Genomic DNA, 14,203 nt, shown 5'->3' on the forward strand with positions numbered 1-14,203 from the left:
TTATTAACCTCTTTTTTCTCCATCTCTGACCCAGAGAAGAAGATCCGTTTCTTCTTATTGATAATGGTTTTTAGCTCCTTGGTAACCCAGGGTTTATTGTTAGGGAAGATGGTAACAGTCTTGGAGGGTATAATGTTTTCCTCACAGAAGTTGATGTATGATGAGACGACATCCACCTGTTCATTTATGTCATCAGAAGAGGAAAGGAGGTTAGTCCAGTTAGTAGACTCGAAGCAACCCTGGAGGATTGCTATACTAATTGCTATACTGTAATCCATTATGTTACTCGTTACTGCAGAAAGTATTCAAATTACAGTAACATATCTCTGCCCAACACTGATTATGTCCACATGATGTCAAAATTGACAAATAGCCAGCACGTGTTAGAATAAGTCTTTATGGAGGTTTATGCCAGTCATCATAAGGTTCACATAAACAGTCATAAAAGCTGATTATATCAGGTGTCACTGTTGGGCTGCTTCTTTTGTCAAAGTCAGTGTCATAATAATTAATGTAATGTATTGTTCACATCATACACTGAAAAAAGTGAAACAAAGCTGTTGTTCATTTAATGTATTTGTTTTCATTCCAGTGAATAAAAAAAATAGTTTGCTCCCATATTCAAAAGTTGTTTAAATGAATTTAAAATATTCAGGTTTAACAAAGATTATTTACATTAAGTAATAAAACCAATGTATTTGGAGGTGCCGTGGCTCAGTCGACTAAGGCGCCATACCATAAATCCGAGGACCCGGGTTTGATTCCGACCCAAGGTCATTTCCCGATCCCTCCCCATCTCTCTCTCCAGCTCATTTCCTGTCTCTACACTGTCCTATCCAATAAAGGTGAAAAAAGCCCCCCCAAAAATCTTTAAAAAAAAAAAGTATTTATTTTAATTTAGGAAAATCTGAAATAATTGCTTTGGTTCAACCATCAGAAATTGGTTTACATGAAGTTAAATATTTCAGGTCAAATCATATGAATTATTTATATTGTATAACACGACAATATTACAACCCCGATTCCAAAAAAGTTGGGACAAAGTACAAATTGTAAATAAAAACGGAATGCAATGATGTGGAAGTTTCAAAATTCCATATTTTATTCAGAATAGAACATAGATGACATATCAAATGTTTAAACTGAGAAAATGTATCATTTAAAGAGAAAAATTAGGTGATTTTAAATTTCATGACAACAACACATCTCAAAAAAGTTGGGACAAGGCCATGTTTACCACTGTGAGACATCCCCTTTTCTCTTTACAACAGTCTGTAAACGTCTGGGGACTGAGGAGACAAGTTGCTCAAGTTTAGGGATAGGAATGTTAACCCATTCTTGTCTAATGTAGGATTCTAGTTGCTCAACTGTCTTAGGTCTTTTTTGTCGTATTTTCCGTTTTATGATGCGCCAAATGTTTTCTATGGGTGAAAGATCTGGACTGCAAGCTGGCCAGTTCAGTACCCGGACCCTTCTTCTACGCAGCCATGATGCTGTAATTGATGCAGTATGTGGTTTGGCATTGTCATGTTGGAAAATGCAAGGTCTTCCCTGAAAGAGACGTCATCTGGATGGGAGCATATGTTGCTCTAGAACCTGGATATACCTTTCAGCATTGATGGTGTCTTTCCAGATGTGTAAGCTGCCCATGCCACATGCACTAATGCAACCCCATACCATCAGAGATGCAGGCTTCTGAACTGAGCGCTGATAGCAACTTGGGTCGTCCTTCTCCTCTTTAGACCGAATGACACGGCGTCCCTGATTTCCATAAAGAACTTCAAATTTTGATTCGTCTGACCACAGAACAGTTTTCCACTTTGCCACAGTCCATTTTAAATGAGCCTTGGCCCAGAGAAGACGTCTGCGCTTCTGGATCATGTTTAGATACGGCTTCTTCTTTGAACTATAGAGTTTTAGCTGGCAACGGCGGATGGCACGGTGAATTGTGTTCACAGATAATGTTCTCTGGAAATATTCCTGAGCCCATTTTGTGATTTCCAATACAGAAGCATGCCTGTATGTGATGCAGTGCCGTCTAAGGGCCCGAAGATCACGGGCATCCAGTATGGTTTTCCGGCCTTGACCCTTACGCACAGAGATTCTTCCAGATTCTCTGAATCTTTTGATGATATTATGCACTGTAGATGATGATATGTTCAAACTCTTTGCAATTTTACACTGTCGAACTCCTTTCTGATATTGCTCCACTATTTGTCGGCGCAGAATTAGGGGGATTGGTGATCCTCTTCCCATCTTTACTTCTGAGAGCCGCTGCCACTCCAAGATGCTCTTTTTATACCCAGTCATGTTAATGACCTATTGCCAATTGACCTAATGAGTTGCAGTTTGGTCCTCCAGCTGTTCCTTTTTTGTACCTTTAACTTTTCCAGCCTCTTATTGCCCCTGTCCCAACTTTTCTGAGATGTGTTGCTGTCATGAAATTTCAAATGAGCCAATATTTGGCATGAAATTTCAAAATGTCTCACTTTCGACATTTGATATGTTGTCTATGTTCTATTGTGAATACAATATCAGTTTTTGAGATTTGTAAATTATTGCATTCCGTTTTTATTTACAATTTGTACTTTGTCCCAACTTTTTTGGAATCGGGGTTGTACGTGTGATCGATTACCTCATTTTTTTTAATTTGAGCCAATGTTTATTTTTTTTTCAGTGTACCTGAGTCACATGATATTCAGGTGTTATGACACTTTCCACACTGAAGTTAAGAAGTCATGAAAGCTTTAACATAAGTCAGCCTGGAAAGTGTCATAACACCTTTAAGTCAATTGAATGTCATGTGTCTCAGGTGTTCTGGCACTTTCATGATGATTTGGATGAAAGCAGGAGTCTGAGAGCTGACATGTATTTATGAATGTTTATGTCACTTGTTATAATGTTGATAAAAGCCTTCATGAAGATTGCTGGTTTCTTTTTTTTATCAACATTTTATTGCTTATTCAAAAAAAGGGGGGTTACAGACACATCAAAAGGCACATGTTAAATGAGAAAAAAAAGAAAGAAAAAATATCAGGTTGGTAAGACAGTACATACATTACAGACCTTTTCAGCAGGTAGATCGCGAGAGCAGATTGTCTAATTGCTGTTGACCTTAGCCCAAGAGATTATCTTGGATGAGAAAGAGTTCCAAACTTGAACAGTCACTGGTCGCGCCTTATTAAGTCGTGTAGTTGTATGTTCAAGGTTGACAATGTTGACAAGGCTATGAATCCAGAATGATTTCATACACAAATCCAGAGTAAACCAGTTTTTCAGAATTGTTTTCGTTGCAGAGGTAAACCCTGCAAATACCAATTTGAACTGAATTTGTTTTAGATTGATATCAGAATTGTCATTCAGGAGACAGAAACCAGGATTAGGAACATACACAATGTTAAGTATATCCGCTAACACTGAGTTTACATGAGACCAGAACTTAGAGATAACTGGACAATCCCAAAACATGTGTAAGAATGCTCCTGGTGAAGCAGTGTTACACATATGACAGTTATAAGTAACTTGCAGTTTCATCCGGAATCTCTTATAGGGTGTGATGTAGGCTCTGTGTATGGTTTTGAAGTGAATTAGTTGGTGAGCTAGGTTCTTAGAAGTCATACTTAAATTACACCATATTCTCTCCCAATCTAAGTCTATATTCAAACTCCCCAGCTCCCTGTTCCATATGGATTCAATTGGTAAAGCCTTGGCCTTGTGCTGTATCAGTGAACTATATATTAAAGAGACAGATGATCTGCCCAGTAATGGTGCAATCCATCGTAACATGGGATGTGAGGGGAGAGGAGAATCCCAGGGAACTCCATACGTTTTTAGGGCAGATCTTAGTTGAAAGTAAACAAAATAAGAGGACACAGGAAGAGAGAAGCGTGTTCTTAAGTCTTGTATGGAACAAAGACCTTGAATGTCATATATATCACCTAATGTATTTACTCCAAGAGATGACCAAGATGGTTGATGAAATGGCTTATTACCACATAATAACCTCGGGTTATGCCATAGTGGTGTGTTCTGACAGAATTTAGAGGGTGCACCCATCCAATGTTCTGCTTTCTTCCACACCTGTATAGAATTTGCAATGATGGGCCCAAAATTATTTTTAATCATTTTGTTTGTTACATTAGAGAATAGGATGTCTTGCAGCTTGCGTGGTAATATTTTAGCAGATTCAATCAATTTCCATGAAGTGGTAGACTGTGGGTCAACCCATGTGCTGAGTGCTTTGATCTGAAAAGCCCAATAATAAAGTTCAAAGTTTTGTATTGCCAAACCCCCCAGCAGTTTGGGTCGTTGCAGTGTAGTCAAACAGATCCTAGGCCGTCTCCCATCCCAAATAAAACGTGAAACCATGGTGTTAATGTCTTTAAAATAGTTTGGAGGAGGGCAGAGTGGTAGCATAAAGAAAAGGAAGTTGAGACGGGGCAATATATTCATTTTCACTGTGCTAATTCTACCTTGAAGAGACGTCTTTAGATTCCTCCATCTATGGATGTCTGATTTTATTTTGCTTAGCATAGTGTTAAAGTTGTCTCTGTTAATTGTATGTATGTGTTTATAGATTGTAATGCCCAGATATGTAAAAGAGCTTTTGGTCTGAATATAGTTAGGAATAGGAGCGTTTGTGTGTATATTATTTAGATGCATAAGGGCAGATTTTGTCCAATTAATTTTGTAGCCTGACAGGCTGCTGAAATGACTGAATTCCTTAATGACTGGGTGAATAGAGGTGTCAAAGTTATCTAAGAACAAAATTATATCATCCGCATACAGAGATATAATATGGTTATGATGACCAATTTTCATAGGAGAAGCTGTAGATTGCCTAATGGCTTGTGCCAGAGGTTCCAGAGAAAGACAAAATAAAAGTGGCGAAAGTGGACACCCCTGTCTTGTTCCACGCTGAAGGGTAAAAGGAGAAGAGATTATGTCCCCTGTTAGAACACTTGCTAAAGGTGATTGGTGTAGCACCTTGATCATTGCTATAAAATTATGTCTGAAACCAAAACGTTGTAATACTGCCCACATATATTTCCACTCTATCCTATCAAAGGCTTTATCTGTGTCAAGAGAAAATACGGCACAAGGATTTGGGTGTGTCTCTGCCACATCTATAATGCGTAGCAGCCTTCTCATGTTGTCAGATGCATAGCGTCCCTTGATGAAGCCTGTTTGGTCTTCATATACTAGAGATTGAATAACCTTTTCCAGGCACAGAGCAAGAACTTTGGCATATATCTTAAGATCACTTGTAAGTAAGGATATTGGTCTAAAACTAGAGCATTCCAATGGATCTTTTCCCTTTTTCGAGATTAAGGTGATGAGTGCTGTTTTTTGGTCTCTATGAAAGGTCCCACTCTTGATTGCAAAATTAAATGAATGAAGTATGAGTGTGCCCACCATGTCCCAAAGTTCTACATAAAGCTCTGGTGGGAGGCCATCCAAACCAGGTGATTTACCTTTATTGAGACATTTCAAAGCTCTGTGTAGTTCATCCAGATTCAACACAGCTTCCAGATCATCTTGGTCTGTTTGTTCAAGGCAGGGAAGTTCCAATTTGTCAAGCAAATGTTTACAAGTAGCATCGTCATGAGCAATCTCTGATTTGTATAGATTTTCATAAAATGTTGAAAAAGTATTACTGATGGCCTGCGGATTGGTTGTAATTTTGCCATCAGGCTTATTTATTGCTGGGATGTGAGCTTTTGTTTCACATTCCTTAAGCATAAGAGCCAGCAGGTGACTAGGTCTCTCTGAATCAAAGTAGTACTTTTGTCTAAGTCTATGCAGCATAAATTCCGCCTTTGATACAGACAGCGTCTTGTGTTCATTTTTCAAAGATGTCAGCAGTTTAGACTGCTCGTCTGAGAAGCTATGTTTTTGTAAGTTCTCTAATGATTCTATTTTGTTTTCAAGATTTTTGATCTGGGAAGCTTTTGTTTTAGCTAGAGTTGAGGAGAATGAAAGACAGAAACCACGAATAAAGCACTTTGTGGCCTCCCATAAAATTTGCGGATTGGAGCATTCCTTTGTGCTAATATCTAAAAAATCTTTTAATTGACTTTTGAGTGAACTAATAAAACTAGAGTTAGTTAGTAAAGATGTGTTTAAACGCCACCTGGGGGCCTTTGTCTTAATGTTGGGCAGATCAACGTTGCATAATACTGCAGAATGATCAGATAGTAGAATTGGTAAAATGGTAATGGATATATGTCCAGCAATTAATGTTGGGCAAAGAAAAATATAATCTATCCGGGAAAATGTCTTATGCCTATTGGAGAAAAACGTGTAATCTCTGGCAGTAGCATTCTGCATACACCAAATATCAACAAGATTTAAATCTTTGATAAGTATATAAATAGGGTAGATGAAAGATTATCTATTGCATCTGAATTAGACTTATCAAGAGATGGGTTAAGGACTGCATTGAAATCACCCACCACTAAAAAACAGTCATTATGTTCTAATAATGTGTTTCCAATATAAGAAAAAAAGTCTCTGTCAGGCTCATTTGGGCAGTATATGGATGTGAACACCAATTTATGATTATGTATGCTAACACGGGCAAAAGCAAGTCTTCCATTCTCATCATTACCAGTGCCATTTATATCGCAAGACAGTTTCCGGTTAATAAGGATGCATACCCCCTTGGTCTTATTTAGGGCGCACGATGATATCATTAATCTGTAATGTCTGTTTTGAAAACGTGCCACATCACATTGTCTTGGGTGCGTTTCTTGGATCAGGGCAATGTCCACCTTTTTACGATGGAGATAATCAAGAACACGAGTTCGTTTGATAGCGGAGTTTAGGCCATTCACGTTGAGTGATAATATTCAATGACTGCGTCGACATATTATACGGCTAAGATCTGCCTTAAAGTATAAGCGTGTTAATATAAGATAGAGAATATGCATGCGATCGTCCTGCCAAATACTGTACAAATGCCCAATTGCTGATATCCTAACAAAGAGTATGAATATGTCTGTAATGGGGAAGGGGTGCGTAAAACTATATACAAAAACAAACACAGACCGCACAGACATGAGTCCGTAGGTCTGTAAAAACATATGCATTGTCTGATTCGTGACCAGTCCACACCAACGCATGGCTGTAGTAACAGCTAAGCCCACACAGTCATAACCTGAACAAATAAAAAAATACATCACCTCTCGAACTGGTGAAACTAGGCCAATTTAGCATGCTAATGTTAAATCATACTGGAAACAACTATCAGAAGACATAGCCTAGTTAATCTCACATTTCAAAACATTCCAAATACCTTGTAAGGCTCCTGAGACTGTCCATTGCTACATAACTTGTGCACGTTAAATTATGAAAGTTCATTCCTTCATATCCACTAAGTTGCCTTATGCGTGTGGAGGAGCCCCATGGTTGTTCTTGATGCTCGGATTAGAGGCTGCAGAGGCAGGAGCTCCACCATCACGCCGTACCGCTGTGGTGGTGGACCTCCGTGGAAGAGAGTTGATGAAATCTTCGGCAGCTTCAGGGGAGTCGAACATCATCTTTTCACCTTTATGCTGCAGCTTGATCCGCGCCAGGTAGATGAGGAATGGCTCCAGGCCCATGTCTTTAGCTGTCTTTATGATAGAACTGAAGCTCTTTCTCCTTGCTGCAGTCTCTGGACTGTAGTCAGGGAAGAACAGGAGCATGCTAGCTGTTGATGCCGAATCAGACAGAGACCAGCGGGTAACTTTGTTGGAAGCGTACTTAACTGGATAAACTTGACGTGCCCCGTTGTGGATAGCTGATCTGTCTTGCCAACGCAGTAATCTGAAGATGAGGGTGCGTGGCTTGTTAGAGTTAGCCTCTCCTCCATCATACACACAATGAGCCTGCTCTATGTCAATGTCTTGGTCCACCAATGAAGGGATCCACTTGGGGAGGTTATCTTTGAGGTAACCGATTGCATCCGAACCCTCCACTGCTTCTGGTAAGCCAACCAGCCTTATTTCTTCATCCCCGGTCCTCCAGATCCATCAACTTTGCGGTGAGCTGCTCTAGCTGTGTTCTTAGCTCGATAGCTGATCACCTATCCTCTCGTGCAGCTGCCTGGACAGAGTCCACATGGTCTTGGGTCCTTTTAGTAGATTTGACTACATCTTCAAGTTCCCTACTAATTTCTTTCACAGTTTCATTAGTCTTTTGGATTTCCGTTCGTAAATCACATAGTGCTGGGACAAGGATAGAGTCCGCCGCTTCCCTGACAGCAGAGGCTACCGCCACATCTAGGCCATGTTGTTGCTCTTGGAGGGCTAGCTTTATGCCATTAGCTATAGCTGCATCGAGTTCATCCTTAGAGATGGCAGAATCCTTGATTTTTTTCTTTATAGGCGACTGTTCATTCTCCCTTTTCCGTACTTCTTTGCTTGGGGAAGGATTCATGATGAAAATGTTGTCAAAGTATTCGAGATATATGATAGGATTATTGAAAAAATTAGACTTTGAGAGCAGAGCTAAAAACTACGCAGGCATCACTGTCGATGGGTCACGTGATCCTCTCAAGATTGCTGGTTTCGATATTGAGTCGATCTGACACTGAAGCTAAGTGCCATCTGCGTGACATAAGGTTGTGTTATGACACTTTCCAGACTGTCTCATGTTCGAGCATCATGACAACTGACTTCATCATGCAGTCGTTAAACCTGAGGTGTTACAGATAAGACTGCAGACATATTGTGAAAAATTCACTTTTTCAGTGCATACAGTGGTGCTTGAAAGTTTGTGAACCCTTTAGAAATTTCTATATTTCTGCATAAATATGACCTAAAACATCATCAGATTTTCACACAAGTCCTAAAAGTAGATAAAGAGAACCCAGTTAAACAAATGAGACAAAAATATTATACTTGGTCATTTATTTACTGAGGAAAATGATCCAATATTACATATCTGTGAGTGGCAAAAGTATGTGAACCTCTAGGATTAGCAGTTAATCTGAAGGTGAAATTAGAGTCAGGTGTTTTCAATCAATGGGATGACAATCAGGTGTGAGTGGGCACCCTGTTTTATTTAAAGAACAGGGAGCTATCAAAGTCTGATCTTCACAACACATGTTTGTGGAAGTGTATCATGGCATGAACAAAGGAGATTTCTGAGGACCTCAGAAAAAGTGTTGTTGATGCTCATCAGGCTGGAAAAGGTTACAAAACCATCTCTAAAGAGTTTGGACTCCACCAATCCACAGTCAGACAGATTGTGTACAAATGGAGGAAATTCAAGACCATTGTTACCCTCCCCAGGAGTAGCTGACCAACAAACATCACTCCAAGAGCAAGACGTGTAATAATCGGCGAGGTCACAAAGGACCCCAGGGTAACTTTTAAGCAACTGAAGGCCTCTCTCACATTGGCTAATGTTCATGAGTCCACCATCAGGAGAACACTGAACAACAATGGTGTGCATGGCAGGGTTGCAAGGAGAAAGCCACTGCTCTCCAAAAAGAACATTGCTGCTCGTCTGCAGTTTGCTAAAGATCACGTGGACAAGCCAGAAGCCTATTGGAAAAATGTTTTGTGGACGGATGAGACCAAAATAGAACTTTTTGCTTTAAATGAGAAGTGTTATGTTTGGAGAAAGGAAAACACTGCATTCCAGCATAAGAACCTTATCCCATCTGTGAAACATGGTGGTGGTAGTATCATGGTTTGGGCCTGTTTTGCTGCATCTGGGCCAGGACGGCTTGCCATCATTGATGGAACAATGAATTCTGAATTATACCAGCGAATTATAAAGGAAAATGTCAGGACATCTGTCCATCAAGACAACGACCCTAAGCACACAAGTCGTTCTACCAAAGAATGGTTAAAGAAGAATAAAGTGAATGTTTTGGAATGGCCAAGTCAAAGTCCTGACCTTAATCCAATGGAAATGTTGTGGAAGGACCTGAAGCGAGCAGTTCATGTGAGGAAACCCACCAACATCCCAGAGTTGAAGCTGTTCTGTACGGAGGAACGGGCTAAAATTCCTCCAAGCCGGTGTGCAGGACTGATCAACAGTTACCGCAAACGTTTAGTTGCAGTTATTGCTGCACAAGGGGGTCACACCAGATACTGAAAGCAAAGGTTCACATACTTTTGCCACTCACAGATATGTAATATTGGATCATTTTCCTCAGTAAATAAATGACCAAGTATAATATTTTTGTCTCATTTGTTTAACTGGGTTCTCTTTATCTACTTTTAGGACTTGTGTGAAAATCTGATGATGTTTTCGGTCATATTTATGCAGAAATATAGAAAATTCTAAAGGGTTCACAAACTTTCAAGCACCACTATACATTTGGGTATCTGGAGTCTACCAAAACACAAACTCTGAACTAAGAGACAACCCAGTCGGTTTCTTTTCTTCTGCTGATTTCAGAAAACATGAACTTCAAGAAGCCAAAAAGATTCGGCTCCTCTTCCTACATCACAAGAGGAGCTCATTAAAATAACTCTTCCCCCTCATCTGAATATCTCCACTTATGGGTTGGAAACTGCCTTTTTTGCTGATTAATATTTATGAAGAAGTGCTACTTGATTAGCTGACAGAAGGGGGGCGGGGTGAGCAGTGGCTCGCTATCATTTAAAGGACACTCAAATCAGACACTCAAATCAGGGCTGTTCGGACAGAGTGAGGAGGAGCTGTGGGGTTTTACACTTGTGGTATTTTGACTAAAGATATCACAGATATGTCATTTGGACCTCAGGGATCTGGGGCAACTTGTGGGAAAGGGGTTTAATACGTCACCTTTAAAGCTTGACACTTCTTCTTTTTTTTTAAGAATAAAGCTCCTCAGACTGCAAAAGGAGGAAGATGATGAGTTTCAGCTCGAGATCACAATGTGGATGGGAGAACATGGACTGAATGGATCGAGACCTACACTCACCTGTAATAACCTGCTTCACAGACATGGGTTCACCTGCAGGGGCGTGGCCACATGGCTGGGTGGGAAATTGCCATTCCCAAACCACACACCTGACAGATTAATTACAATATGAATTAATTATTGAGTTCACAGTGATTTAAATTGTCATTGTTCATATAAAATCCAAACAACAATGAAACAAAATTTCACGATGTTTCGATTTCATTTGCACCAAGAAAAATCACCATATATCATTTTACAATAGTCATAATTCACTGGTTTTACAACTTGTACTGGTTTCCCACCAGACAGTGAGCTACATCATGGTACACGAACAAATTCGTCTCTCTCCACATTTCACCATTACGGCCATTTTATTCTGTAACTTTAACAATCACTGTCATCACCACCAATGGTTTAGAAGAAAACTTTCTGCCAACCTTGAAGTTGGAATTTTAGGAGTTTTCTTTTGGAATGGATTTCTCAGTCGAAACCCAGAAGTGAGGTAATGAGCTACAAAAGGGAATAAAATAAGGTAAATAAGAAATAAGGATTTTTGTAAATATTTCATTTTAAAATAAATTCCAACCTTCTTTAATGGTATTAAACAGTCAGAAGGAATGCTAATTTTAACATAAACACCACCTAATGCTAATGCTAGCTAATATTACATAAAACTACAACTGCTATTTTTACCTTATAAATTGAATTACAACACACGAACGTTTTCAAGATGCCGTTCTCCCACATGACATGAACGCAGCGTGAGTATCTGTGTTTGATTTCTCTGCAAGATCGTGGAAAGAACTGAAACAAGACATGTGGGTGGAGCTAAAAGAGTGCAGCTCATTGATTGGTCAAGCACAATGATGAATCATCCTGATAATGTCTAAAATTCAGGGTGCGCCATTGAGTCCTGTTTCTTGTTTATTAGCTCTGATTGCTGCATGAAGAGTCCTGACAGGAAGCCAGAGCAAAGTCAGAGATAGAAAAGTCAGACTGAAGGAGGAAGGAGTGTTTTTCTTTGCTGTCAAATGAAATATGATGTAATATAAAAGCAAAAGACAATTTTTGAGCGTTGAAATAAATCTAATAGGACTCAAGTATATCAGCAATATACTTCTGCGTGAAATGTCCTCGTTGTAATGAATCACTGGTTTCATTTAACAAAATGGCTTCTGCACTTATAGAATAGTGCTTCATCCAGCACATCTTTATATATATATATATATATATTGAAGATACCAAATTGAGGTCATGAAACCATAATGTGTGGAATGTACACAATTTTATCACACTTTTAATTATAGTTTTGGAATTAATGAAACGACGCCAGTGTTTGTGTTAATTCACTACACATCATTGGAAAGAAAACATGATGCCCACAGTTTGAAGGAAAATCTGACCAAGTGCTCATCCCCTACAGTTCAGTCATCATTTATCCATAATTAAAAATTTACTCTGCGAAATAATCCGCCATATCTCTGATTAAGACGCATTTCATCTGAAGTCTTGATAAAATTTATATTTATGGGTTTTTTACATATATCAGCCTCAAATGACATTCCATAGCATTTTTGAGTGTATTTACATCACTCCTCAATATCACGAGCCAGTATCACACCACAAATATGAGCTGAAGTTCAAGCTTAGAATTGGGCACAACTGATACATGACTTTAGATAAACTCTGCCCACATCTGTAAAATTCCTACATAACTTCTGAACAGTGCTTAAGTCTGTTGTCACTATGACCTGCTGTCATTTACGAATCCCAGATGATGAAAAAGTCACAGCTTCACCCCTGACTGTTACAAATCACTGACACTGGAGACTCCTTCCATCAACCCTGAGTGAACACTCGAGCTCTCTTTCACTCTCACATTTCATGACATAAAATATTTAATACAACATTTTGACATAAAAGTTACATCAATCATCCAGGACTTCCTTGATTTAAAAAAAAAAAAAGGTATATAATGTGTATAAATCTGTAGGGTTTTTAAAGTTTTACTGAATATTCTGAACACACCTGCATGTTTTTATGTATTTTAATTCAATTTCACCATCTGATAAGTTTGAGTTTAACTGGAGCTTTCAGTGAAGATGTGTCAGGACACAGTTCTGGTTTATTTACTCCAATTCCTGTGACAGACATCATTTTGATGTGTACAGCATTAGTCACTGACATCCTCCAGGAAACAGCCAGATGAAATGTTTAATAAGAGCATTATTTATTCAACAAATGTATATGATGGCTACAGTACTTTCGACATCAAACATTAAAGTTACAAATACAACGTACCAAGCAGTGTGTTTTATAATTTTTTTTTTTGTATATTTTAATCCTGGAACAAAATCCTGGTGATGCAAATTTTGAAATGTGGGTTTGTAATGATAAACGTTTGGGGGCGTGGCTTTAAAATGGCCCTTAAATAACTTAAGCAGTAAAATACATTTCTCCAGCTACCTGAGAAACATTACACTTTCGGCCACCCTGCAACGGGACGTACCATTCCTAAACTGCCCAGTGTACTGTCTCAGTTCCATTCCTTCACTGTGAAGATAAAACAACAATAAAGTATCCAGGAAATATCTGGGGGGAGGAGAAAGAAAAAAAGTAAAAATAAATGAATAAAAGAGAAAAAAGGAAAGCAAAACATTTAAGCTGCAAGATAATAATAATAATAATAATAATAATAATAATAATAATAATAATCTGGTTAAGTGGATGAAGATGAGATAATAATAATAAATTTCCCCTTCAGACACCCCTACAACGGACCGTTCCATAAAACACTGCAGGGCAGGGTGGTGTGTACGATTACAAGCAGCTGTTCACTTCTTACAAGCTTGTTATTCCTCTTATACCACAGCAATTTGCCAAAACTGGAATGAAGCAGTGTGCTATTTGTCTGTTTGCAGTTATATTTCCTGTTCTCACTTGTTAAAGCAGCATAAACAGTCGTTCCATCACCTCGCTCTCTCTTTCTCTCTATTAAAGTTAATAAGATGCAAAATTTGAGCTTGTCGTGTTCCCAAAAAACACAAAGCATAAACTCTTCTGCTCTGAAGATGTCAGAAATCCTGAAGTTACAGCTTTACCGCCGAGTGCTGACACAACACACTGACACTGGAGACTCCTTCCATAAGTAATATAAGGTTAATTCATTTTCTTTGACAAAATTAACGTTAACACCATACTGCCATTTAATTCTGTAACAATGTGTATGTAATGAACAGAGCTCAGCGATAGAGTAAGGACCCATGTGTGAAGGGTTTACTGAACACAACATGGTCAACAAACAAGTCTGTGGTC

General features: G+C 38.8%; 1 protein-coding gene across 4 annotated transcripts in view; it reads left to right on the forward strand.

Moving 5' to 3' along the window:
• The window catches only part of zgc:113337 (uncharacterized protein LOC503741 homolog), a 66,518-nt gene extending 53,330 nt beyond the window's left edge, over positions 1-13,188 (forward strand). For all 4 annotated transcript variants that reach the window (XM_060930485.1, XM_060930484.1, XM_060930487.1 and 1 more), the window contains one exon: positions 10,802-13,188. In XM_060930485.1, coding sequence (XP_060786468.1) covers positions 10,802-10,806 — 5 coding nt within the window. In that variant the 3' untranslated portion in view covers positions 10,807-13,188. The remainder of the gene's footprint in view (positions 1-10,801) is intronic.
• The last annotated feature ends 1,015 nt before the right edge of the window (positions 13,189-14,203 follow it).

Source organism: Neoarius graeffei, chromosome 9 (assembly GCF_027579695.1).
Source record: "Neoarius graeffei isolate fNeoGra1 chromosome 9, fNeoGra1.pri, whole genome shotgun sequence".
Taxonomy (NCBI): domain Eukaryota; kingdom Metazoa; phylum Chordata; class Actinopteri; order Siluriformes; family Ariidae; genus Neoarius; species Neoarius graeffei.